The 25,633-nt window shown below is 43.7% G+C and overlaps 1 protein-coding gene across 1 annotated transcript; it reads right to left on the bottom strand.

The window, feature by feature from the left end:
- Positions 1 to 18,546: 18,546 nt before the first annotated feature.
- TNFSF14 (TNF superfamily member 14) lies at positions 18,547 to 23,649 on the bottom strand. The gene is made up of 4 exons (XM_020916797.2): positions 23,337 to 23,649; positions 21,468 to 21,504; positions 21,153 to 21,194; positions 18,547 to 20,540 (listed from the first exon to the last, which is right to left on the bottom strand). The coding sequence occupies exons 1-4, from the start codon at positions 23,553 to 23,555 to the stop codon at positions 20,113 to 20,115; spliced, it is 726 nt and encodes a 241-aa protein (XP_020772456.2). The 5' UTR covers positions 23,556 to 23,649; the 3' UTR covers positions 18,547 to 20,112.
- Positions 23,650 to 25,633: the final 1,984 nt, after the last annotated feature.

Here is a 25,633-nt window from a genome sequence, read left to right as displayed (position 1 = left end):
ATTTTCCTTTTGTTTGTATACATCTTCCTGATTTACTTTAGTTCTTTGTTTTCCTGAGCATATCCAAGACAGTTAATTTCTTGTCTTTGACTAGTAATTCCAATGTGTAGACTTCCTCAGAGAAGTTTTTACTGAGATCTTTTTTCTTGTGAATGAACCATAGTTTCTTTGTTTAAATTTATCACTTATACATTTTGAAATTAAGAAATACATTCCTTAACAACCCAAAGAATAAATAAATAAATCACAGTGGAAATCCTGCATTATTTTGAACTGAATGATACTAAAATTGTAACATGGAAAAATTTGGATGTCTTTAAATCTTTGCTTATGGAGAAATTTATAGCCTTAAATATATGCATTAGAAAAAAAGAAGGACTGAAAATTAACTATAATTTAAAGCACCTAAAGAAGTTTTAAAAAAAGACCAAGTTAAGTCCAAAGAAAATATAAGGGAGAAAATAGTAAAGATAAGAACAAACATTAATGAAATAGAAAAAAAACTGCAGTAGAAATAATCAATAAAATTAACAAAACCAGTTGTTGGGTAAGATAAATAAAATTGGTGATCTTCTGGCAACACTGAGTAAATAAAGAGAGAAAGCACAATAACCAATATTAGGAAAGATAAAGGGTTGTCTTACATACATAATGTCTCATAGTCATTAAAATATGAGGATTTTTTTAAAACATTATTTTAATAACTTTGAAAATTAAAATGAAACAGAGACCTTTCTAGAGAAATACAACTTACTAAAATGGGCAAAGAGAAATAGAGGGACTTCCCTGGTGGTCCAGAGGCTAAGATTCCATGCTTTCAATGCAGGAGGCCTGGGTTTGATGCCTGGTCAGGGAACTATCTCCCACATGCTGCAACTAAGAGTTTGCATGCCATAACTATAAACAAATAAACAAAAGAAATAGAAAATGTAAATAATCTTACACATATTTTAAAAAGTGTCTCTGTAATTAAGAACTGGCCCCAAGAAAACTACAAGCCCAAATGACTTCACTGTGATATCTGCTAAGAGTGAAGACATAGCACCAATATTACACACACTATCCCTGTGTTTGAAGAAGAAAGAACTTTTCTTAATTCATCTTGTGACACCAGCATAACCTTGCAATAAAGTCCCAGTAAAGATGTATGAGACAGGAAAATTAGAGATCAATCTTACTCTTGAACTCACATGCAAAAGTTCTTATGAATTTGAGCAAGTAATATGTAAAGAGAGTAGTAAATCATGACCAAATTGGTTTCTTCCAAGAATGCAAGGTTGGTTTAACATTAAAAAATCAATTATTGTAGTTAATCATATGAGCATAATAAAGGAAAAATAAAATTATATCAAATGATGCAGAGGAAGCATTTGGTAAATTTAACAACTTTTAATGACAAAAACTTGCAGCAAACTAGAAATATATTATTGTTGTTCAGTTGCTCAGTCATGTCTGATTCTTTGTGACCTCGTGTACTGGAGCATGCCAGGCTCTCCTGTCCTCCATTATCTCTTGGAGTTTGCTCAGATTCATGTCCATTGAGTTGGTGATGATATCTAACCATCTCATCTTCTGCCATTCCCTTCTCCTTTTGTCTTCTATCTTTCCTAGCATCAGGGTCTTTTCCAGTGAGTCAGCTCTTTGCATCAGGTGGCCAAAGTATTGGAGCTTCAGCTTCACCAACAGTCCTTCCAATGAATATTCAGGGTTGATTTCTTTAGGATTGACTGGTTTGATCTCCTTGCTGTCCAAGGGGGTCTCAAGGGTCTTCTCCAGCACCACAGTTTGGAAGCATATAGCACCCTTACTCTGCTGAAGAGTATCAACAAAATATCTGAAGCAAAAACATACTTAACGGTGGGGTATTGAAACTGGAATTACTGTCACCACTTCTGTCTTACCAGGTGGCACTAGTGGTAAAGAACCTGCCTGCCAAATCAAGAGATGTTAAGAGATGTGGGTTTGGTCCCTGGATCGGGAAGATCCCCTGGAGTAGAAATGGCAACCCATTCCAGTATTCTTGCTTGGAGAATCCCATGGATGGAGAATCCCATGGACAGAGGATCCTGGTGGGCTACGGTTTATAAGGTTGCAAAGAGTTGGACATTACTGAAGTGACTTAGCATGCACACACACATCATCACTTCTTATTAACATTGCACTAGAGGTCCTAGTCAGTACAATAGGACAAAAGAATATAAAAAGAATTGTAAAGGAAGAAATAAAAGTCACCATCTGCCGATCACATTATTATATATGTAGAAAACTGAAAAAAATCTATGCACAGATTTAATATATAATTTATATAGCAAAGTCACTGCATATAAAATCAAAACACAAAAATCAGTTGTGTTTCCTGCTACCAACAACTCTAGAAAAAGACATTTGAAAATGATGCCATTTGCAATCATATCAAAAATCATCAAATACCTATGATTAAATCTAATGAGAGCAGTGTAAGAATTCTACACAGAATAAACACAAATGCAAATTAAAAAGTATTATTGAGAAAATTAAAATCTAAGCAAATAGAAAAATATACTGTGATCATGGATTGGAAGACAATATTGTTAAAACATTTTCTTTTTTTAGCCATGCTGCGTGGCACATGGGATCTTAGTTTCCTGACCAGGTATTGAACCTGTGCCCCCTGCATTGGCAGCACGGAATCTTAGCCACTGGACTGATAGGGAAGTCCCCATGAAAACATTAATTCTACATCAACATCTATTGATCTGTAGATTCAGTGAAATCCCAATCAATAGCTTGGTAGGGTGTGTGTGTCTGTATATGTGTGTGTTGGTGGAAATACAGAATGGTGCAGCCCAAATGAAAGACAGTATGGAGGCTCCTCATAAAACTAAAAATAGAACTACCTCACCATCCAGCAGTCCTGCTTCTGGATATAAACTCAAAATAATTGGAGTCAGGATCTCAAAGAGATACTTGTACTTTTACATTCATTAATGAGTTACTTACAATAGCAAAGCTATAGAAACAACCTGTGTGATCATCAGTGAATAAATGGATAAAGGAAATACTACACACACACACACACACACACACACACACACACACACTAGAGTCTTTTTCAGCCTTAAGAAAGAAGTAAGTTCTGCCCTTTGCTACAATGTGGATGAGTTTGGAGGTCCTAATGTTACTTGAAATAAGCCAGACACAGAAAGACATATACTGTATGATTCCACTTACGTGAGGGATTTGTAGTCAACTTTATAGACAGGATATAGAGTTGTGGGTGCCAGGGGTTCAGGGAGGGAGAATGGGGAGTTACTGTTTACCAGGTATAGCATTTTAGTTGTGGAAGATGAATAAGTCCCCAGATCTACTATATAGCATTACGAGGGCTTCCCAGGTGGCATTAGGGGTAAAGAACTCACCTGCCAATGCAGGGGACATAAGAGATACAGGTTGGCTACCTGGGTCAGGAAGATTCCCTGGGGGAAGGTATGGCAACTCACTCCAGTATTACTGCTTGCGGAGTCCCATGGACAGAGGAGCCTGGCTGACCCCAGTCCATAGGGTCACAGAATTGGACACAACTGAAGTGACAGCATGCACAGCATAATGCATATAGTTAAAAATACTGGATTGTATAAGTAAAACTTTTTTTATGTGAGTATATCTTAAATTAAATTATCCAAAAATACAGAAAAAGAGCATTTAGAGATGATGGTTACGTTTATAGCATTGTTTATGGTGATGGTTTTAAGGGTATTTATCTTCAACTTCATAGAAATATATACATTAAACATGTGCGGCTATTTTGTATGTTAGTCCTACCTTAGGTAAAAAATAAATGCAGTTGTTTATTTTTTAACTTTTTATTTTATATTGGAATTTAGCTGATTAACAACATGTTAATTTCAGGTGTATAGCAAAGCAGTTCAGTTATACATATACAAGTATCTATTCTTTTTCAAATTCTTTTCCCAATTTGGTTGTAGAATATTGAGCAGATTTCTTTGTGCTCTACAGTAGATCCTTGCTGGTTATCCATTTTAATTACAGCAGTGTGTACATGTCAATCCCAAACTCCCTAAATATCCCTCCCCCTAAACCTCCCCCCACACCCCGCCCTGCAACCATAGGTTTGCTCTCTAAGTCTGTGAGTCTGTTTCTATTTTGTAAATAAGTTCATTTGTGTATCTCTTCTTTTAGATTCCACATATAAATGATATCATGTGATATTTCTCTTTCTCTGTCTGACTTAATTCACTCAGTATTTTAATCTCTAGGTCCATCCATTGTTGCTGTAAATGGCATTATTTTATTCTTTTTAATGGCTGAGTAATATTCCATTGTATATATGTACCACATCTTCTTTATCCACTCTTCTGTTGATGGACATTTGTTTAAATGTTTAACAACTTTTTAAAGAGTTTAAACAATGTTTTTAAAAAGTGAATTTACAATTTGGTTACTCTTCGCTTCTCTGTGATACTTGAGTTGACTTTTGTTCCCTTTGGTTAGTAATTTTCATTTCTGAAATAGTTTAAAAAGAATTTTTTAATCCTGAAATGTTTTTGGTTAAACAGATGTCTTTACGTGATTTTGTACATTTTACATATTAAAAAAAAAAGTTTACCAAAAATCTCACGTTAGCTGCTCTATGGAGAATGGCCTGTAGGGGGCGAGAGTGGAAACGGGCAGAGCATTTTGGAGGCTTTTGGAGATGAAGACTGAATAAGGACAGACTTTTGACAGATTGTGTTTCTAAATTGAAGTGTCTACAGAAGCTAATGCAACAATGTAAATCAACTACACGTTAATAAAAAATTAATTAAAAAATGAAGTGTCTCAGAAAATGTCCAAAAGAACAGAAATAGGATGTGTAACTTCTAAACTGAGTGTAAGAGAAAAATGGAATGACCAAAATTCCAAAACAAGGCAAGGAAAGTGAGAAAAAGAAATATAGCAACTTAGGGGCCACAAGAAAGTACCTAATAAATCCAAACACATTAGGAACTGTAATTAATGTAGATAGTCTAAATCTACATGAGTCCATACAGTGCCACAAGCCGTAGGTCACAACTGAGCATTTGAAATGGGGATGGTCTGAACTGAGGTGTGCTGTTAGTGTGAAATGCACCCCAAAATTTGGAGACCTGGGATTTTGAAAAAGTAAAATATTACTTATCTTATACTGATTCTTTTTGGAGGTGATAAGATTTTGGATATGTTGTTAAATAAAACATGTTATTAAAATGAATTTCACCATTTTATTCATCTTTTGATTGTGGCTGCTAAAAACATTTAAATTAGAGAGATGGCACGCTTTACATTGCTATTGGACAGCATCAGTACAGAGTGGGGAAGTGTGCGTGCTCAGTCATGTCCAACTCTCTGCAGCTCTCTGGACTGTAGCCCGCCGGGCTTCTCTGTCCGTGGGATTTCCCAGACAAGAACACTGGAGTGGGTCGCCATTCCCTTCTCCAGGGTATCTGTACAATACTTGAATTAAAAGACAAATATCTTCTGGCTGGCTAAGAAGAATTAAAATCCAGAAACATATTGCTTGCATTTAAACTTACACAGTGTAACAAGTCGCCATTAAAGGATGTCAACAGCCAGAAGAAAGTTTGTTTAAGTCTGTTATTATTGGATGGCGTAGACTTTCTTTTTTTTGGCTGTGCAGTGCAGTATGTGGAATCTTAGTTCCTCAGCCAGGCATGGAACCTGCCCCCCTGCAGAGAAAGCACGGAGTTGTAACCCCTGGACCACCAAGGAAGTCCTAGACTGCATAGACTTTAGTGTAGGAAGCCTTACTAGGTATAACTAAGTCTTTGTCATGAAAATATGACAGTTCTAAATGTGTATGTGCTTAATAACAGTATCACAATAAATCAAGAATCGACAGAAGTACTCAAACATGTGTATAGTATGAATTAAAACGTGCTATTGATGTAAAATACTCCAAAGAATTTGAAGACCTGAAATGGAGGGCGGGGTATCTAAAATACCTTACATTAGGTAACTACATCACTGAAGTGGGAGATTTTTACAGCATCCTTCTTAGCAACTGATACCCCAACCAGACAGAAAGTGAGGATATACCACAGAAGATGAAAACTAATTTGAGAAAAATACATGCACTCCATTGTTCATAGCAGCACCACTGACAATAGCCAAGACATGGCAGCAACCTAAATGTCGACGGATGAATGGATAAAGATGTGGTACATACACACAGTAGAATATTACTCGGCTGTATAAAAGGTGAAATAACACCATTTGCAGCAACATGGATGGACCTAGAGATGATCATACTAAGTGAAGTAAGTCAGAGAAAGACAAATATCACATGCTATCACTTACATGTGTGTTTTATTTATTTGGCTGTGCTTGGTCTCAGTTGTGGCTCATGGGATCATGGATCTTTAGTTGCAGTGTGCAAACTCTAATTTGTAGCATGTGGGATCTAGTTCCCTGATCAGGGACTGAACCCAGGCCTCCTGCGTTGGGAGCTCCAAGTCTTAGCCACTGGCCCACCAGGGAAGTCCCATGGAGTTTTTAAAAAATGATACAAATGAACTTATTTACAGGACAGAAATAGACTCACAGACATAGAAAGCAAATTTATGCTTACCAAAGGGGAAAGGGAGGGAGGGATAAATTGGAAATTAGGGATTAACAGATATGCACTGCTATATATAAAATAGATAATCAACATGGGCCTATTTATAGCACAGAAAACTGCATTCAGTAAAACTGTATTCAGTATCTTGTAATTACCCATAATGGAAAAGAATCTGAAAAAGAATATCTGTACATATATATGTAACCAAATCACTTTGCTGTATACTGGAAACATTGTAAATGGATTCTACTTCACTTTAAAAATAGTAATGATCTAGATTTGAACAACACAGTAAACAAGCTTGATGGTGAAACATGCATAGACCCTCTGAAAAATACACAACAAATGTTTGAGGAGCCAGTTGGAATGTAAAATGGTGTAGCCACAATGGAAAAACAGTATGGCGATTCCTCAAAAAATTAAAATGGCCAATATTTAGTGTTTTGAAAAGAAGAAACATGATAAACTTCAAATTAGAAATATTATCAGTGAGAAAGAGGACATAATTATCGAGACTGCAGATGCTGAAGAAGCATTAAGAAAACATAGAAGCTTCCTTGGTGGCTCAGCGGTAAAGAATCCTCCTGCCATTGCAGGAAACACAGGTTCACCCCTGGTCCTGGAAGATCCCCACAAGCCTCGGAGCAACCGAGCCCAAGTGCCACGGCTACCGAGCCTGTGCCCTGCAGTCCGAGAGCCGCAACTGCTGACGTCGGCGTGCCTGGAGCCCCTGCTTTGCAACGAGAGAAGCCACTCCAGTGAGAACCCCGTGCACCACATCTAGAGAGTAACCTCTGCTCTTTGCAGCTAAAGAAAAGCCTGCACACAGTAACAAAGGCCCAGCACAGCCAAAAATAAGTTTAAAAACTTTTTTAAAGTATTATCGTTGAGGTTGCAGAGGTTGAAGGAGCATTAAGACATAGAGAATGATGAAAATTTTATTCACCAATATAACATCTATTCACCCATCACTGAGAAAATGTAGATAAAACATCCACATTTCTAGAAAAATGTAACTTAACCCAAATCACTAAAAAAACACATCTAAAGAATTGGAATAAAGCAGAGACATCACTTTGCCAACAAAGGTCCTTAAAGTCAAAGCTGTGGTTTTCCCAGTAGCCAAGTACAGATGTGAGAGTTGGACCATAAAGAAGGATGAGTGCCGAAGAATTGATGCTTTTGAACTGTGGTGTTGGAGAAGACTCTTGAGAGTCCCTTGGACTGCAAGGAGATCAAACCAGTCAATCCTAAAGGAAATCAACCCTGAATAGTCATTGGAAGGACTGATGCTGAAGCTGAAGCTCCAGCACTTTGGCCATTTAATGGGAAGAGCTGACTCATTGGAAAATACACTGATGCTGGGAAAGATTGAGGGCAGGAGAAGAAGGGAGTGACAGAGGATGAGTTGGTTGGAAGGCATCACCAACTCAATGGACATGAGTTTGAGCAAACTCTGGGAGATGGTGAAGGACAGAGAAGCCCGATGTGCTGCAGTTCATGGGGTCACAAAGAGCCGGGGATGACTTAGCGACTGAACAACAACAAAGAATTGAAAGCTCATTAAAGACATTGAATAATAACTTTTAAACCTTCCCATACACAAACCCACACACACACACCTTCCTCACAAATAAGGCACTAGATCCAGATGTTTTCACAAAAGAGTCCAACTATTAATAAGTATCTGTGTAACTAATAATGCTAACCATATACAAACTAGTCGGAATACAGGGGGAAAAAAACCACACACCCAGTTTCTTTCATGAGGCCAGCACTGCCTTAATACCAAACCCTGACAAAGATAATATGAGTCAGAAAAACCACAGACTATCTCCCTTTTAAACTTAGAAATGCAAAAATCCTCTATAAAATATCAATTGATTCTGTAATGTATTAAACATATATCATGATCAAATTGGATTTGTTCCAGGAATAAAAGGTTGGATTAACATTAGAACACTGAGGAACAGAATTCACAGCATTGTCAGTCTAATGGGGAAAAATCATGTGATACTTTCAGAGTGGCAGAGAAAACATTTAATAAAATTCAACATTTATTTATGTTTTAAAAAGATCTCTTAGGAACAGAAGGGGATCTTTCTTAATCTAATTAGAGCCACCTAAAAAACCCTACAGTAGATTCATCACTAATGATAAAACCATTAAAAAGCTTTCACTCAATGATAGGAAATAAGACAAGGATGCCCATTTTAGGGGCTTTTTCTTCAATGTTATTGTGATGATTACAAACATCCGTTGCATGAGCAACAGATGTTAGAAAATATCATTTAAAAAAGAGATGAGATTTATTATAGCACAAACACATGTAAAGCACTTAGAAATAAATCTCAAAATGGTACATGATATTTATGGAGAATATTATTATTATTCAGAAACGTTCAAGAGGACCTAAGAAAAAGAGAGTTATACCATGTTCATTGATTGGATGATTCAGTGTTACAAAGGTATCTGTACTCTCCAATTTGATCTCCAGATTCAATGCAGTCCTTTTCTTAAATTAAAAAAAAATTTTTTTAATTGGAGGATAATTGCTTTACCATGTTGTGTCGGGTTCTGCCATACCACGACACAAGCCAGTCCTACCTATATATGTCTCAGTGCAGTTCTAAAAAAAAAACTCAACTTTGATTTTCATGGAATTTGACAAGCAGAGTAAAGTACTCTACATAACCAAGAAAATCCTGAAGATGCAGAATAAGAAGAGCTCTGTCTTCCCAGATAGCAGGGCTTATTGTACTCATCATGTTAGTGAAGGCAGTGTGGTACTAGTATTGGTATAGACACATCAGCCCTTGGAATAGTTTATCATCTGCCTGGCTTCCTCCTGAGACATGAAAGATGTTCTCAGAGGACTTTCCAGCCATCAGGATGATAGACCTGTGACAACTTACCGCATCCTCTAAACTAGATAAAATCTGGCATACATATTGCGTGCGTGTATGCTCAGTCATGTCCAACTGTTTGTGATCTCATGGAGCATACATATTAGCCCTGGGTTTTTTTGGAGGGGCTTTCTACTTATACAGATTTTGATCTAAGATTGGAGTACATCTACAATGGATGCCTGCACGATATGAATTAGTGTTTATTGTTTGCCAAAATAGGCTCTTACTGAGGTTAGAGTTTGATTTAGAATATGTTTGTATACTTTTATTCATCATCCATTTAGTCACTCTTTTATCTGTACATCCAGCCATACATACATTCAGTCTGCCCACACATGTCTACTGCCCATCCACACATCCATCCATCGATTCATTTATCCATCCAATCAACCATCCATCCATATACTCAACTATCCATCCACCCATCCCTCAACACATCCATCCACTCAACTATCCATCCATCTATCCATCCAACCATCCACTTTCACTCATTTACCCATTCATTCATCATTTATCCACCCATTGAAACATCTACCTATTTATCCATCTACGCGTCTCTGTCTGCCTACCTATCTGTATGGTTATAGAAAAGGGCTTGCACAGTCCACTAGCTACCTACTGATGCGTAACATCACCCCAAACTTAGTGATGTAAAACAAGTGTTTTATTTGCTCATAATCCTGCAAATTGACCCAACAGGGCTTGACGGGGATGGTTAGTTTCAGCTCTGCGGATCCGGGCAGTTCATCTGGGGCTGGTGTTAACTATAAGGACTTGGTCTTACATTGTTCGTCCTCCAGGGCTGTCCGGCCAGCCATCGTTTCTCACCAGACAACTGTACTTCTTAACATGGCCACTCGGGTCTCTGAGAAGGCAAACGTTGCAAGCCGCTTGGCCTCCTTTTTTTTAGTTTAGTTTTTTCCCCTAACTGATTTATTTTTTATTGATATATAGTTTACTGTGTTGTTAATTTCTTATACAGCAAAGTGATTCAGTTGTACATGTATATGTACATTCTTTTTAAAATATTTTTTTTCCGTTATGGTTTATCATTGGATATTTTTTAAAAACTGGAGGATAGTTGCTTTACAACCTTGTGTTTATTTCTGCTGTACAACAACATGAATCAGCTCTAAGTATACCTTTGTCCCCTCCGTCTCGAGCGCCCCTCCCACCCCTTCAGGTTACACCCCTGTGTTACCCAGCAGCTTCCCGCTAGCTAGCTATTATAATCTACACATGGTAGTGTGTATGTGTCAGTGCTACTCTCTCAACTCGTCCTGGCCTCCTGAGGACTGGATTCTGGAATTCCTGGAATGTCACTTCTGTAACATTCTATCAAAGTAAGTCAGAGTCAGTTTACTCAGCCGTGATGGTTCGAGACCCTGTCATGTTCTGGTAAAGAGAGGCACAGGGTGGACACGTTCCCTGCCCCCATGGTGCTCACCTTCTGGCTCCTGCGCTTTCTATAGACTCCAGCTGCCCTAACAGGTGCGGCAGGCCTGAGGCCTCCATCCACTGTGGGAGACTTTTCCCCCCTCCCACAATAGGTCGAGTTTTTTCTAGACCCCCTTCATCAGAATGGACTACTTTTCCAGGCTTCAGTGTCTGGGAAGGGGCCCCAATTCCCCTTCCTCAGCCTCTGAGCCACATCAGAGCCACGTTGCTATCCCCAAGGGATACCAGATCCCCATTTCTTCACCCCCAGAGTCCACTTTGGGGACTAACCCTCCCACCTCAATCCATAGAGCAACAGCCCTTGCATTGTCACTCTGGCTTTAATTTCTCTCTCCCAGGAGCAGCTAGGGATGTTTCTTTCTTCAAGTTCATTGATATATTGTAATATATTAAAAATTTTTAAATATTTGTTTTTATTTATTTATTTGGCTGCACCCAGCCTTAGTTGCTACATGTGGGATCCAATTCCCTGAGCAGGGATCAAAGCTGGGCCCTCTGCTTTGGAAGCTCAGTCTTAGCCACTGGCCCACCAGGGAAGTCCCCGTATGTTGTAATATTTCATTAGACTTTATTTGGATGTCTCTGAGTTTGTAGCAGGAGCAGGGTCTGTCTGTCTCAGCTGAGACCACTTTGGAAAGATTTGTTGTTCAGTTGCTCAAATCATGTACAACTCTTTGAGGCCCCATGGAGTGTTGTTGTTCACTCACTAAGTCGTTCATGTCTGACTCTTTGAGACCCCATGGATGGCAGCACACCAGGCTTCCCTGTCCTTCACCATCTCCTGGAGTTTGCTCCACCTCATGTCCGTTGGGACAGTGATGCTATCCAACCATCTCATCCTCTGTTGCCTGCTTCTCCTCCTGCCCTCAGTCTTTCCCAACATCAGGATCTTTTCCAATGAGTTGGCTTTTCACATCAGGTGGCCCAAGTATTGAGCCTCACCTTCAGCATCAGTCCTTCCAACGAATATTGAGGGTTGGTTTCCTCTGGGGTTGACTGGTTTGCTCTCCTTGCTGTCCAGGGGACTCTTGAGAGTCTTCTCCAGTACTACAGATAGAAAGCATCAATTTTGGGATTCTGAAAGAGACACGTGCACCCCAATGTTCATCGCAGCACTGTTTATAATAGCCAGGACATGGAAGCAACCTAGATGCCCATCATCAGATGAATGGATGAGGAAGCTGTGGTACATATACACCATGGAATATTACTCAGCCATTAAAAAGAATCCATTTGAATCAGTTCTAATGAGATGGATGAAATTGGAGCCCATTATACAGAGCGAAGTAAGCCAGAAAGACAAAGACCATTACAGTATACTAACACATATATATGGAATTTAGAAAGATGGTAACGATAACCCTATATGCAAAACAGAAAAAGAGACTCAGATGTATAGAACAGACTTGTGGACTCTGTGGGAGAAGGCGAGGGTGGGATGTTTCAAGAGAACAGCATCGAAACATGTATATTATCTAGGGTGAAACAGATCACCAGCCCAGGTTGGATGCATGAGACAAGTGCTCGGGCCTGGTGCACTGGGAAGACCCAGAGGGATCGGGTGGAGAGGGAGGTGGGAGGGGGGACTGGGATGGGGAATACATGTAAATCCATGGCTAATTCATTTTAATGTATGACAAAAACCTCTGCAATGTTGTAAAGTAATTAGCCTCCAACTAATAAAAATAAATGGGAAAAAAAAAAATTTGGGATTCTGTAAAACAGACCTGCAAGGGAGACTTCCATGCTGGAGGTTAATTAATTGTAGAATGCTGTCAGGCTCAGCTCGTGGGAGGGCACTGGGGCTCGGCAGAGGGAGGAGCTGGGCTCCGACAACAGGGACTTCAGTGGGTCTCATGGGAAGCTCTGAAGCTGGGGTGGCTCTTCAAAATCACCCCCACATCACACCCCCACCCCCAAGTTCTGGCCAAACCTCAAACCTCTTCATCACTTTGTGCTTTTTGGAGATCAATGCCAGGAGGAGACTAGTAGGTGATTCCTGCTTTCCACCATCTCTTTTGTGAAGAAATGAAGATGCAAAGTCAACTACTACCTGAACGGGAAAGGGCCAGGAGAAATAAATAATAGCATCAGCAACGATGTATGTGCTCAGTCACTCAGTGGTGTCTGACTCTTTGTGACTCCGTGGACTGTAGCCTGCCAGGCTCCCCTGACCGTGAGATTTTTCAGGCAGGAATATTAGAGTGGGTTGCCACATCCTCCTCCAGGGAATCTTCCCAACCCAGGGACCGAACTCTCATCTCCTGCGTGTCTCCTGCATTGCAGGCTGATTCTTTTACTGCTGGGCCTTCAGGGAAGCCCAACAATGACGGCCAGTGTTTACTGAGCACCTAGTTGTGCCAGGAGCCACTCAACTTAGCATTTGGCATATCTTTAAAAAAATTTTTAAATTTATTTATTTTTGACTATGCTTTGTTGCTTCAGGGGCTTTTCTCTAGTTGCAGCGAGCGGGGGCCACTCTCCGTTTGCAGTGCACGGGCCTCTCATTGCAGTGGCCTCTCTTGTTGCACAGCCTGGACTGCAGGACACGTAGGCTTTCAGTAGTCATGGCTCCCAGGCTCTAGAGCACAAGCTCAGTAGTTGTGGCACACAGGCTTAGTTGCTCCAGGGCATGTGGAATCTTCCTGGACCGGGGAATGAACCTATGTCTCTCGCATTGACAGGCAGATTCGTATCCACTGAGCCACTGAGGAATCCTAGCACTTGGCACATCTCAACTCTTCCCAGGTAATGGAGTTGTGGGGAGGGTTAGGATGATATATTAGTTCGTGGGGCTGCCATAACAAAGGACCACAGCCGGAGTGACCTAAACAACAGCAATGTATCTTCTCACAGTCCTGCAGGCTGGAAATCCAAGATCACAGCGTCAGCAGTGTTGGTACCTTCTGAAGCCTTGCTCCTAGGTTTGCAGAGACCACTTTGTGTCCTCACGTGGTCTTACCTCTGTGTGTGCCTGTGTCTAAATCTTTTCTTTTTCTTAAATTATTTTTTAATTGAAGTATAGTTGCTTTACAATGTTGTGTTAGTTCAGGTGTGCAGCAAAGTGAATCAGTTACACATACACATATCTCCACTCTCTTTTATTTCCCATTTAGGTCAACACAGAGCATTGAGTATTATTTCCTGTGCTCTCCAGTAGGTTCTCACTAGTTGTCTATTTTATACATGGTAGTGAATATATGTCAATCCCAGCCTCACAACTGATCTCACCCCACCTTCCCTCCTTGGCATCCATGCATTTGTTCTCTATGACTGTGTCTCTATTTCTGCCTTGCTACTAGGTTCATATGTACCATTTTTCTAGATTCCACATATATGTGTTTGTGTATATTTGTTTTTGTCTTTCAGACTTACTTCACTCTGTACAACAGTCTCTAGGCTCATTCACGCCTCTGCAAATGGCACTGTTTGGTTCCTTTTTATGGCTGTGTAATATTCCATTATACATATGTGCCACACCTTGTTTATCCATTCTTCTGTTGATGGATGGCCTTCTCTGGTGGCTCAGTGGTAAAGAATCCACCTGCCGATGCAGGAGACATGGGTCCAATTCCTGATCCAGAAAGATCCCTTGGAGAAGGAAATAGCACTCACTCCCATTCTTGCCTGGGAAATCCCATAGACAGAGGAGCCTGGTGGGCTACAGCCCACACGGTCACAACATGTCGAACATGACTTAGTGACTGAACACCACCACCAATAATTAGTGATGTTGAACATCTTTTCATGTGCCTCTTGGCCATCTGTCTTCTTGGGAGAAGTGTCTATTTATATTTTCTGCCCATTTTTTTAAATAGAGTTGTTTGTGTGCTTGATATTGAGTTGCATGAACTGTTTGTATATTTTGGAGATTAATCCCTTGTCAGTTGCTTCATTTGCAAATATTTTCTCCCATTCTGAGGGTTGTCTTTCCATCTTGGTTATGGTTTCCTTTGCTATGCAAAAGTTTTTAAGTTTAATCAAGTCCCATTTGTTTATTTTTGTTTTTATTTTCCTTACTTCAGGAGGTGGATCAAAAAAGATCTTCTTATAAGGACACCAGTCACATTGGATTAAGGCCCACACGAATCACCTTAATTTTCTCCCTTAAGGTGCCATCTCCAAATATAGTTACATTGGCAGATCCTGGGGTTTGAACTTCAACAAATGAATTCTGGGGGAACGCAATTCAGCATACATTACAGGGTGGGCAGTTCCTATGCTCTGCTTTTTGGAGAAAACCACCCTGGAAAGGGGAAAGTCCCTCTCCCCCCGAGAAATTCTGGGGGAAGGGGACTGAAACCTAGAAGAGGCTGCAGTCCTGTTCCCCGTTGCAGAGAGACTGCAGGTCCCCAAAGAGGAAATGACTCAATGGTGTCTCTGGGCAGCTGAAGCCACAGAGCGCCTCAAAGAGTTTCCTGTACCTAAACCCGGCCTAAATACCGGCCTCCTGAGCAAGGCTCAGGACTAGCAGAGAATGCACCACTCTAGAGAGACTATAGGAACACAAAGAGGGGGTGGGTGGATCAGAAGAAGAAGCTGGGCACCATGTGCATGTGTGGCTTAAGAATCAGACTATGGGAGGGACATAGGTAAATCTATGGCTGATTCATATTGATGTTTGGTAGAAACCAACACAATACTGAAAAGCAATTAACCTTCAATTAAAAATAAAAAAAAAGAATCAGACAAGATCCCTCCTTCTTTTTTAAAAAAATACTTCTAATTCCTTATTTTTTTTGAACTTTTAATTTTGTGTTGGGGTGTAGCTGATTAACAATGTTGTGGTCGTTTCAAGTGAACAGCGAAGGGACTCAGCTTTGATTTTTGTCCCCTAAGACTCATTTCTGACTTCTGACTTCCGAAACTGTAAGATAACCAATTTAGTAGTGCCTTAAGCAGCAACAGGAAACTAATACAACTAAGAACTCTCAATTTTCCTGAAATTCATGGTCATCTCAGACTGTCATATACGTTCCCACCTTTGATGGAGAAATGACTTAACCTCTCTGTGCCTCAATTTCCCCATCTATCAAATGGGTACTATAACAGTATACCCCTAGCCCCAATAGGGTCATTGTGAGAATTCAGTGAGTTACTGTGAATTAAAGAAGGCTGAGCACCAAATAACTGATGCTTTCGAATTGTGGTGAACTGACTCACTGGGTGAGACCCTGATGCTGGGAAAGACTGAAGGCAAAAGGAGAAGGGGTCAACAGAGGATGAAGATGGTTGGATAGCATCATCGGCTCAATGGACATGAGTCTGAGCGAACTCCAGGAGATAGTGAAGGACAGGGAAGCCTGGCGTGCTGCAACCCACAGGGTCACAAAAAGTCACACATGAACGACTTAGCGAGTGAACAACAGCAATGCACTTAGCATAGTGCCTGGCATGCGGTGCGTGCATTAGTATGACCTATAATTAAAGATCATTATTATTTTAAGAAAAACAGTCATGCAGACATGATGATGAAAGGCAACTGACATCCAGTCTTCAAGTGGAAGACCATGAAGAGGAGTGGAGACTGGTGAGCTGACGCCCTCTCCACAGGGGACAACTGCTACCCAACCTGGGTTGTTATCACAGCCCCCAACTTGCCAAGAAATCTCGATTTGTCCATGTGCAAAGTTTCGTAACCTTTAAACAATGGCTACTAATTGCTGTTTGAAAAACACACTCAGTGATTAGACGTGATCTTACATCTACAGATGTCAGATCACCTTATGTAATAACTGAAAAGAATTGGAAAAAAATTTGTTTTAAGTTTTGATACTTTATTTTTGTTTGTTTGTTTGGGCCACATGGCATGCAGGTTCTTCCCATTTCTTGGAGACGATGCATCTCAGTGTTTGTATGCCATAATAACGCAGCAGGGAGGGGCATAGTGTCATCACAGGAAAGTAGGAAACAATTTAATCGCTATGGTTTTTCCTTCTATTACCTCTGGATCCTGGCAAGAGATTGGGAGAAGGAGAAGAGTTTTCTGTTTCAGAGCTGGGGGTGGGGGGGTGGTATCAAGTGATGACAGGAGACTTTGGGTATTGCAAGAGAAATGATGGGGCGGGGAGAAGTGAAATCTGAAAAGATACCGGTGGTGTTAGCGGAAATCAAGTAGATAGACTTCTAAGAAGTTGTAAATAGGTCACTGGCCTGAACTGGGGGCTTCCTGCTCCCACACTTTATCTGAAATCAAAGCCCCTCCCAAAGGTGATCTTAGGAGGCTCAATTCCGTAGAGGTTCTATCCCCAGGCAGATGTTGGTGGCTGCTGGTGACTTTGATGAGCTCCCCCCAGACACACACAAACACACCCCGGTCTTCTCATCAAAGCCACGGAAACAGAAAGACCACGAAGAGAGTAAAGGAAACTCCAGCATGGGTGGAGGCTGGGCCCTTGGGGCTGTTTCACCTCCCACCAGCCCAGCCAGGGAGGCATGAAGCTGGGTGCCCTTGGTGTGGGCAGAGTGGGGTGGGGGAGGCTCCTGAGCCTTGGTCGCTGCATCTGGAAAGTGGGGGCAACAACAACTCCTCCCCAGAGATGCAGATAAAGATGTGACTCGCCACCTATGGCTGATTCATGTTGATGTTTGACAGAAAACAAAGTTCTGTAAAGCAATTATCCTTCATTTAAAAAATAAATTAAAAAGATGTGACTTGCACAATATGCAGGGCACATGCCTGACAGATGCTTTCCTTAATATCTCTTAATGACACTCATGTACTTATGTATCTCTTCCTGCATACCAGGCACTATACCAAGTGGCTTTTTTCCTCATCTGATTTTAAAATTCATTGCGTCTCTTTTTTTTAAAAAAAAATATTTATTTATTTGGCTGCACTGGGTCTTAGTTGTGGCACGAGGGATCTTTAGTTTCAGCATTCAAACTCTCAGTTGCGGTATGTGGGATCTAGTTCCCTGAGCAGGGAGTTGTGGAGTCTTAGCCACTGGACCACCAGGGAAGTCCCTCCTCATTTGATTTCATCTTTACAATAAACCTGGGAGGTGAGAATCCTTGTTACCTAGTATTTCAGATGAGGAAACGGCATGGAGAAGTGACGGGGTTTGCTCCTGTGTCACATGGCCAGGAAATGACAGAGTAGACTTGGAACCCAAGACCATCAGATGGCAAAGCCAGTTCCCTTCACCCCTTTACCAGGCAACTGTGTCAATAACAAGTGATTCATTCTTCTCTGGGGTCTGAGCTGTGATACTAGGGTCCAGGGAAACCTTGCTTTCTGGGCCCATGCTCATTTGCATAAAGCATCAGGTCTGTAAGCATATCATTACCTGTCCCTCCCCACACTCTTGGATGCCCTGATACCCCAAGCTCCCAGCTGGCTGTGCTGAATGTTGGCAAGAAGGGTACTGAAGTATGTAGCCTCTGTTTTCTCAGGAACTGTGGGTCTGAGGCTAAGGCACACCTGGGCCCCAGCTCTCTGGCTTCTCTGATAAACTTCCTGCATAGAGTTGGGTCAGCTGGGTTCAGAGTTCTCAGCTGTAAAAGTTACCTCTGTGGGTCATTCCATCTGTCCCTGGGCTTCCATGAGCTACCTGCCCGCTAAGAACTAGACAGACCAGCTGCATTGTTCAGTATTTATTTCCAAGGCCAGTGGTCCAAGGGCTACAGACTAAGTCTGGTCCTCACCCCAGGATGTGAGGTGGCTGGGAAGAACTGGCTATGTGTGTTTGTGTGTTTGTGATTGTGAGGCTGCGAGTGTATGTGATGGGTGTGGCCGTGATGCAGCATGCGAAAGTCTGACATGAGAAGCATCGCATCCCGTGTGTCATACGTGGTGTGACTGTACGGCCCAGTGTGGGTGACTGGGGCTGTGATGATGACTTGTGTGTGACTGTGTCATATGTGGTTGTAATGCAGTGTCTGTGCCTGAGGGTTTGCTCTGCTCTCTAGGACTTCCAGGTTGTGTGAGAATCTGATGTTTGGTGTGTATGTGTCTGTGGTTGTCAAGGAGTGGCTGAGCTTGTGATTCTCTGGGATGCTGTAGCTGTGATGACAGTTTATTTCTTTCACTTTTTCTACCTTTTCTTTCTTTGTCTTTCCTTTCACTCTTCTTTATTTCCACCTTTTCTTTCTTTCTCTATCAATCCATCTTTCTTTTCTTTCACCCTTCCTTTCTTTCTACCTTTCTTTCACCCTTCCTTCCTTCCTTTCTTTCCACCTTTATTTCTTTTCTGCCTTTATCTATCCATCTTTCTCTTCTTTCACCTTTTCTTCCTTTCCACCTTTCTTTCATTTTTCCTCCCTTCTCTCCCTTCCTTCTCTCACTCTCTCTTTTTCTCTCTAGAAACATTTTCCAAGTACCTGTGCTCCAGGCTCTGGCTTGGGTGCTAAAACAGCATTGCTGGGTGTCAGCCGGCCTGTGGGAGATATACACTGGGAGCCAGAAACCAACCGCAGAGGGAATATCTGCATCATGGAAATGGGCATCCCCTCCTGGGACAGCTGGTTGCTGAACACCTCCCAGCACGTCCCTACACCTGTTTCTCTGAGTGTAGCTTTGTGACCAGGCTGTGGTGTGGCTGCAAGCCCCGTGGGTGGAACTTGGGTCATGACTATGACCATGGGTAGGGCTGGGCTGGGCTGGGCTCTCCAAGGTGGGTGAGTCTTGATGATAAATCCTCGCAATCCCCCCCAGACTCGCCCACACTTGTGAGAGGGTAGAGGGTGTTAAGAAATTTTCTGTTCTCAGTCAACTCCCTGGACCCCATGTCCCACTTTAATCTGAATCAAAAGTATAAATACAATTTCCTGTCTTAGCCAACCACCACCACCATCACCATGTCCCTTTGATCTGAATCAGAAGTATAAATAGCCACCCCTGAATATCAAGATCGGCTTTACCCCCTGCCTGGGGACTAACAGACCCCCGGTCTCCGGGTTGACGTCCTCGGGGTTGTCCATGGCAGGGCCTGCAGTCTCCTTTGGTCCTTCGGAGGTGCCTGCTGGTTCTCGGGGCAGCTGGGTTCTCGGCATCACTGGTCCCCACTGAGCTCTCCACCTGTCACGTTTGGGTGTCCCCCAGGCCCGCTCTAAAAACTTCCGCTCGTGTTTTTCTGTGTCCTGAGGCATCCTCTGAGGTCTCTCAGTTATCGCAGACACACCTTAGATTAGCCCCGACCACGTCCTTCACACCATGAAGGCCCCGAAGTAGGAGCGTGTGCCGTCGAGGAGCTGGACCACGTGCTCGCCCGGCATGCGTACCACCACCTCTTCCCCCACGTCCAGGTGGACCACTCCGCCCAGGAAGCTGCTGTCCCACCACACCTGGGAGCTGCCTGCTTGCCTCAACAGCGACTGCCGGCTGACCAGCAGCTCCAGCTCCTCGGGGTAGCTGGCGGTGCGCATGTAGAGCCCATGGGTGATGGGCAGGCAGCTGGACGATTCCTGGGAGCAGCGCTTACCACCCAGCTGCACCTTGGAGTAGATGTAGTAGTAGCCGGCCTGGGTAACCACCAGGGCCCCATCCCGGTAGCAGAGGCCCCTCAAGAAGGTCGGGCCCAGTTTCGTCTCCCACAGCAGCGGGTCACTGCTGCCAGTCAGGCTGAAGTTGGCCCCTGTGGAGGGAGGCAGAGCAGGGCTTGTGAGCGCACATCTGCTTTCAGTGGGACCCGGGGCCAGTCGCCAGCCCTCTCTGAGCGCCACCTTGCTCTGGGCTAGGCTTTAAATGTATGCACTCACTTTATCCTCACTTTACAGGTAGGGGAACTAAAGCACAGTAAGTGGCAAAATAACTTGCTTATCCTCCATCTTAACGCTTTCACTCCCTTCTTGCAGGTGGGGAAACCAAGGCACAGAGCAATCAATTCGCCCAAACCATCAGAAATTGTTAAGTGGCAGAACTAAGGATTTAAGCAAAACACATCATGGCCCAGCAGCCTTATAACCTCTGTATGCCTCAGTCTCCCTCTCTGGAAAATGGAGCTATGAATAGTCCTGGCTAAGAGGTGGAAAGTCCATCACAGTGTGAGCCAGAGATTAAGTACCCTACAAGGCTTTATTCAGTAAATGAAATTAGAAATTCGTGGACTCAGGCAGTGTCTGTGCTCTGGGCAGCTTTGAAGAACTAATGAATAAAGGAGTACTCAGCCACCATTGGGGTGTCTGTCTGGTCTCCCCAGGACCACTGAACCCTCTTATCCCCTGCCAGGACTTGAGGGCCCCCTCACCTGTGAGGTGTGCTGCTGGGCTGTGTTGCTGGGGCTTCCGCTCTGGAAAGAGAGAATCAGAGGTCAGAGGTGAAGGTGGTGGTTGGGGGTAAAGGGCCAGCCTCCAGAGGGGTCATCTAGTCCACCTCCTGGTGTCAACCTCACCCTTTCCGGAATGACCCAAACTTCTGCTTCTCCGGCCTGGGGGAGGGGCTTCCGTGGGGCTTGAGCCAGTTGTGCAAATTGCATTGGGCAATGGACTGAGGGGGTGGGGGCAGCATAGGAACCATACCGTCCCCTCCTGGGGGTGGGGTGGGGACCAGGACCCTGACTCACCTTGCAGCATCAGCTCCCAGGGTTCTGCACCTTTGTCCTAAAAGTACAGAGCAGTCCCATGGTGAGGATCTCTGGGGCCCACACCCTGGCATCACTCAGACTCGTGGCCGGGAGGCACACGCAGACCATGGCCACAGACATCACCCTCCGTTGACTCCAAGGCCACGTGCACGCACGCCCTGCCCCTACTCCCTGCCACCCAGCAGGCTCTTAACCAGCCAGGACCTCAGTTTTCCTCTCTTGTAAATGGACACATGGAAAATGCCTGGTTTGAATTCCCATGTGAAAAGTGTATTACAATGCCTGGCACAGAGCAAGAGCTATAGAAGTGTTTATTACATAGGTGCTAGGGAGCTCAATCCCTGGATCAGGAAATGGCAACCCATTGGAGAAGGTAATGGCAACCTACACCAGTATTCTTGCCTGGAGAATCCCAGGCAGAGGAGCCTGGCAGGCTACAGCCTGTGGGGTCGCAGAGTTGGACAGGACTGAAGTGACTTAGCGCACACACACAGAAGACACACAGTCACCTGAATGGCTGGACACTTGTACATAAATGCAAACACGTGAATACAGACACACGGACGCAGACCTGGACGCACTGACAAGACACACGGAGGCAGATGCATGGGTGCAGGGTTACGGAGTCACTCGGGTCTGTGCATACAGAGACCCAGTAACAGACACAATGTCAATACACAGGCTGTAGATGAGTGAGGAAGTATCTGTGTTGGTACACGTGTGTGGGATAGCAGCACATGTCCAAGTGGGCCTGTGGCCACCAGGTCCAGGCACGAGGAGAAAAAGGACCTGGAAACAAAAAGGCTGAGACCGTGTGGGCATGGCATGGGACACACAGACCTACAGGTGTGGCAGCGACATCCACGGCCGTAGGAGATGGATGCAGAGAGACATGCTCACAGACTGAGAAAACTGGCTTAGTGACAGCCCCGGTAGTGGTGATCAGGGCACTGCTGATGATGACTAGCTAGGTCAGGGACTTCCATGGTGATCCAGCAGTTAAGACTCTGAACTTCCAATTTAAGGGCAAAGGTCTGACCCCACTCCTGTGCGACATGGCCAAAAAAATTTTTTTTAATTAAAATATTTTAAAAAGTGGTCAAACTGAGGAGTCAGATAAATATTTTAAAAACAAACAAACAACTAGCCATGTCAGGATGGCGGTTCTGGGGGATACAGACAGCACGACTGTTTTATAAAACATTAAGCTTCCTAGAGGTATGTGTGCTTAGTCGCTTCAGTTGTGTCTGAGTCTGCAACCCCGTGGACTGCAGCCCACCAGGCTCCTCTGTCCATGGAATTCTCCAGGCGAGAATACTGGAATGGGTTGCCATTGCCTCCTCCAAGGGATCCTCCCGACCCAGGGATCAAAATCGAATGCCCTGTGTCTCTTTTGTTTTTTGTCCTGTGTCTCTTGCATTGGCAGGTGGATTCTTTACCACTGAGCCACCTGAGAAGCCCGCTCCTAAACACCTAGGTTTTGTTAGTTCCCGTCACTAGAAGAAATTATAATTATGTGATGCCATTGCAGTATTTATATACAAATCAATATGTTGTACACCTTAAACTTACACAATGTTCTACGTCAATTATAGCTCAGTTAAAAAAAAAAAGTAAGTTCCTATTTATTGAGTGCTTGCCTGTGCCACACACACAATATTCTGTTTTATTCCCTATGGAGACTCTTATTATCATGCCCATTTCATGGATGAGGAAACTGAGGTTCCAGAGGTGAATTAGCTTGCCTGGGACTGCTCTTAGTCTGTCCTCCGTCCTTGCACATACACACGTACAGATGCTCAGTGACATTGGCTTGGAGATCCCCACCCCTACCCCAGTGGTGCTTACCTGCAGGGGGGCGCCAACCGCCTCTAGACGCCAGTGCAGCTGCAGCAGGAACCAGCCCTGGACAGCCAGTCCAGCCACCACCAACAGCAGCATGAGGCCCAGTCCCAGCTGGGTAGCACTGCAGGGCTGTCTCTTGCGGCTGCACCCCAGCCTCCTGAACGGGATGTCTGTCTGTCCATCCACCACGAACACCGAGGGCTTCACGACTGTCTCTTCCATGCCTGAGTGGACAAGGCCCCAAGATGCCCAGGGCCCGGCTGGCTCGGCTGAATCCTGCAGGCCAGGAGGGAGGAAACCACGATTGCCCAACACGCCTGGGCTTCTCACACTGCCGACAGGCACTCGTGGGTCCCGGGGCTGCCTTTAGAGCTGGGGCTCAGCCCCTCCCCTTTCCCCACACGCCCTCCTCTCCTTCCTGTCATCCCCCCACCCCCAGGCTGGCCCCATCTAACTCTCACTCAGAGTCTCTCACACTTTCCAGAGGCATCTGGAGATGTGACTCAGGTGGGGATGGGAGACGAAAAGCCCCAGCTTTCCCTTCTGATGGCATCAACCATGTGGCTGCCAAGTGTTTGCTGAGCACCTCCTGTGTCCTAGGTACTGTTCTAGGTTTGGGGGCACAGCTGTGAGCAAGAGAGACAGATGTCCATGGTCTTAAACCATTCCTATTCTAGCGGAGTGAGAAAGACCAGCGTAGTAAGTAAGAAAATACTTCAGAGTGCTTGAAATGGTAATATGAGCAATGGGAAATGCCCACAAAGAGTGGTTTGTGTGTGTACATGTATGTGGGTGTGATTATGTGTGTGCACGAGTGTGTGGATGCATGTGTGTGTAGTTGCGAGTGTGCACCTATGTGTGTAGTGTGTGCATGCAGATGTGTGCAGGTGCATGTGCATGCCCATGCTTGAGTGTGCTTGTGTGTCTGTACACACTCCTGTGTGCGTGCATGAAAATTTTTTTGTGTGGTTTGTTTTTAAGTATTTATTTATTTATTTATTTGGCTGTGCTGGGTCTTAGTTGAAGCATGTGGGATCTTTGATCTTCATTGTGGCATTCGGGATTTTTAGTTGTGGCATGCGAACTCTTAGTTGCAGCATGTGGGATCTAGTTCCCTGTCCAGGGATCAAACCCAGGTCCCCTGAATTCAGAGTGGAGCTGCGAGCATGTGTGTGCATGTGTTTGGATTCCAGGTCACAGTTTTTTGGGTATATACCTAGGACAGGGACTGCTGGGATCAACCTTAAAAAAAAAGTATAGTTTAGTTTTTTGGTCACACTATGGGGCATGTGGGATCCTAGCTCCCCAACCAGGGATTGAACCCATGCCTCTTGCAGTGCAAACGTGAAGTCTGAACCACTGGCCCTCCAGGGAAATCCCCTGGCATCAGCTTTTAAACACTTAAGTCAGCTCTCATCTCTTCCATGTTTGTGTTGTCATTCAGCCACTAAGTTGTGTCTGACTCTTTGTGACTCCATGGACTGCAGCATGCCAGGCTCCTCTGTCCCTCACTATCTCTTGGAGTTTGCTCAAACTCATGTCTGTTGAGCCAGTAATGCCATCCAACCATCTCATCCTCTGTTACCCCCTTCTCCTCTTGCCCTCAATCTTTCCCAGCATCAAGGCCTTTTCCAAAGAGTCAGCCCTTCATATCAGGTGGCCAAAGTATTGGAGCTTCAATTCATCCTCAGTTCTTCCAATGAATATTCAGGGTTGGTTTCCTTTAGGATTGACTGGTTTGATCTCCTTGCTGTCCAAAGGACTCTCAAGAGTCTTCTGCAGCACAACAATTTGAAAGCACCTGTTCTTTGGCACTCAGCCTTCTTTATCGTCCAGTTCTCAGTTCAGTTCAGTTGCTCAGTTTTGTCCAACTCTTTGCAACCCCATGAACCGCAGCATGCCAGGCCTCCCTGCCCACCACCAACTCCCAGAGTTTACCCAAACTCATGTCCATTGAGTCAGTGATGCCATCCAACCATCTCATCCTCTGTCATCCCTTTCTCTTCTTGCCCTCAATCTTTCACAGCATCAGGGTCTTTTCAAATGAGTCAGCTCTTCGCATCAGGTGGCCAAAGTACTGGAGTTTCAGCTTCAGCATCAGTCCTTCCAATGAACACCCAGGACTGATTTCCTTTAGGATGGACTGGTTGGATCTCCTTGCAGTCCAAGGACTCTCAAGAGTCTTCTCCAACACCACAGTTCAAAAGCATCAATTCTTCTGTGCTCAGCTTTCTTTATAATCCAACTCTCACATCCATATATGACTACTGGAAAAACCATAGCCTTGACTAGATGGACCT

Source organism: Odocoileus virginianus, chromosome 3, assembly GCF_023699985.2.
Source record: "Odocoileus virginianus isolate 20LAN1187 ecotype Illinois chromosome 3, Ovbor_1.2, whole genome shotgun sequence".
In the NCBI taxonomy this organism is placed as follows: Eukaryota; Metazoa; Chordata; class Mammalia; order Artiodactyla; family Cervidae; genus Odocoileus; species Odocoileus virginianus.
The sequence above is the reverse complement of the archived record's forward strand: the minus strand, read 5'-3'. Positions and strand labels throughout refer to the sequence as shown.

Coding starts and splice junctions, on each gene's coding strand:
- TNFSF14 (XM_020916797.2), bottom strand. CDS start 23,555: ATGGAAGAGACAGTCGTGAAGCCCTCGGTGTTCGTGGTGGATGGACAG. Junction 21,505..23,336: donor CGGTTGGCGCCCCCCTGCAG/GTAAGCACCACT, acceptor CTGTACTTTTAG/GACAAAGGTGCAGAACCCTG. Junction 20,541..21,152: donor CCCAGCAGCACACCTCACAG/GTGAGGGGGCCC, acceptor CTCCCTCCACAG/GGGCCAACTTCAGCCTGACT.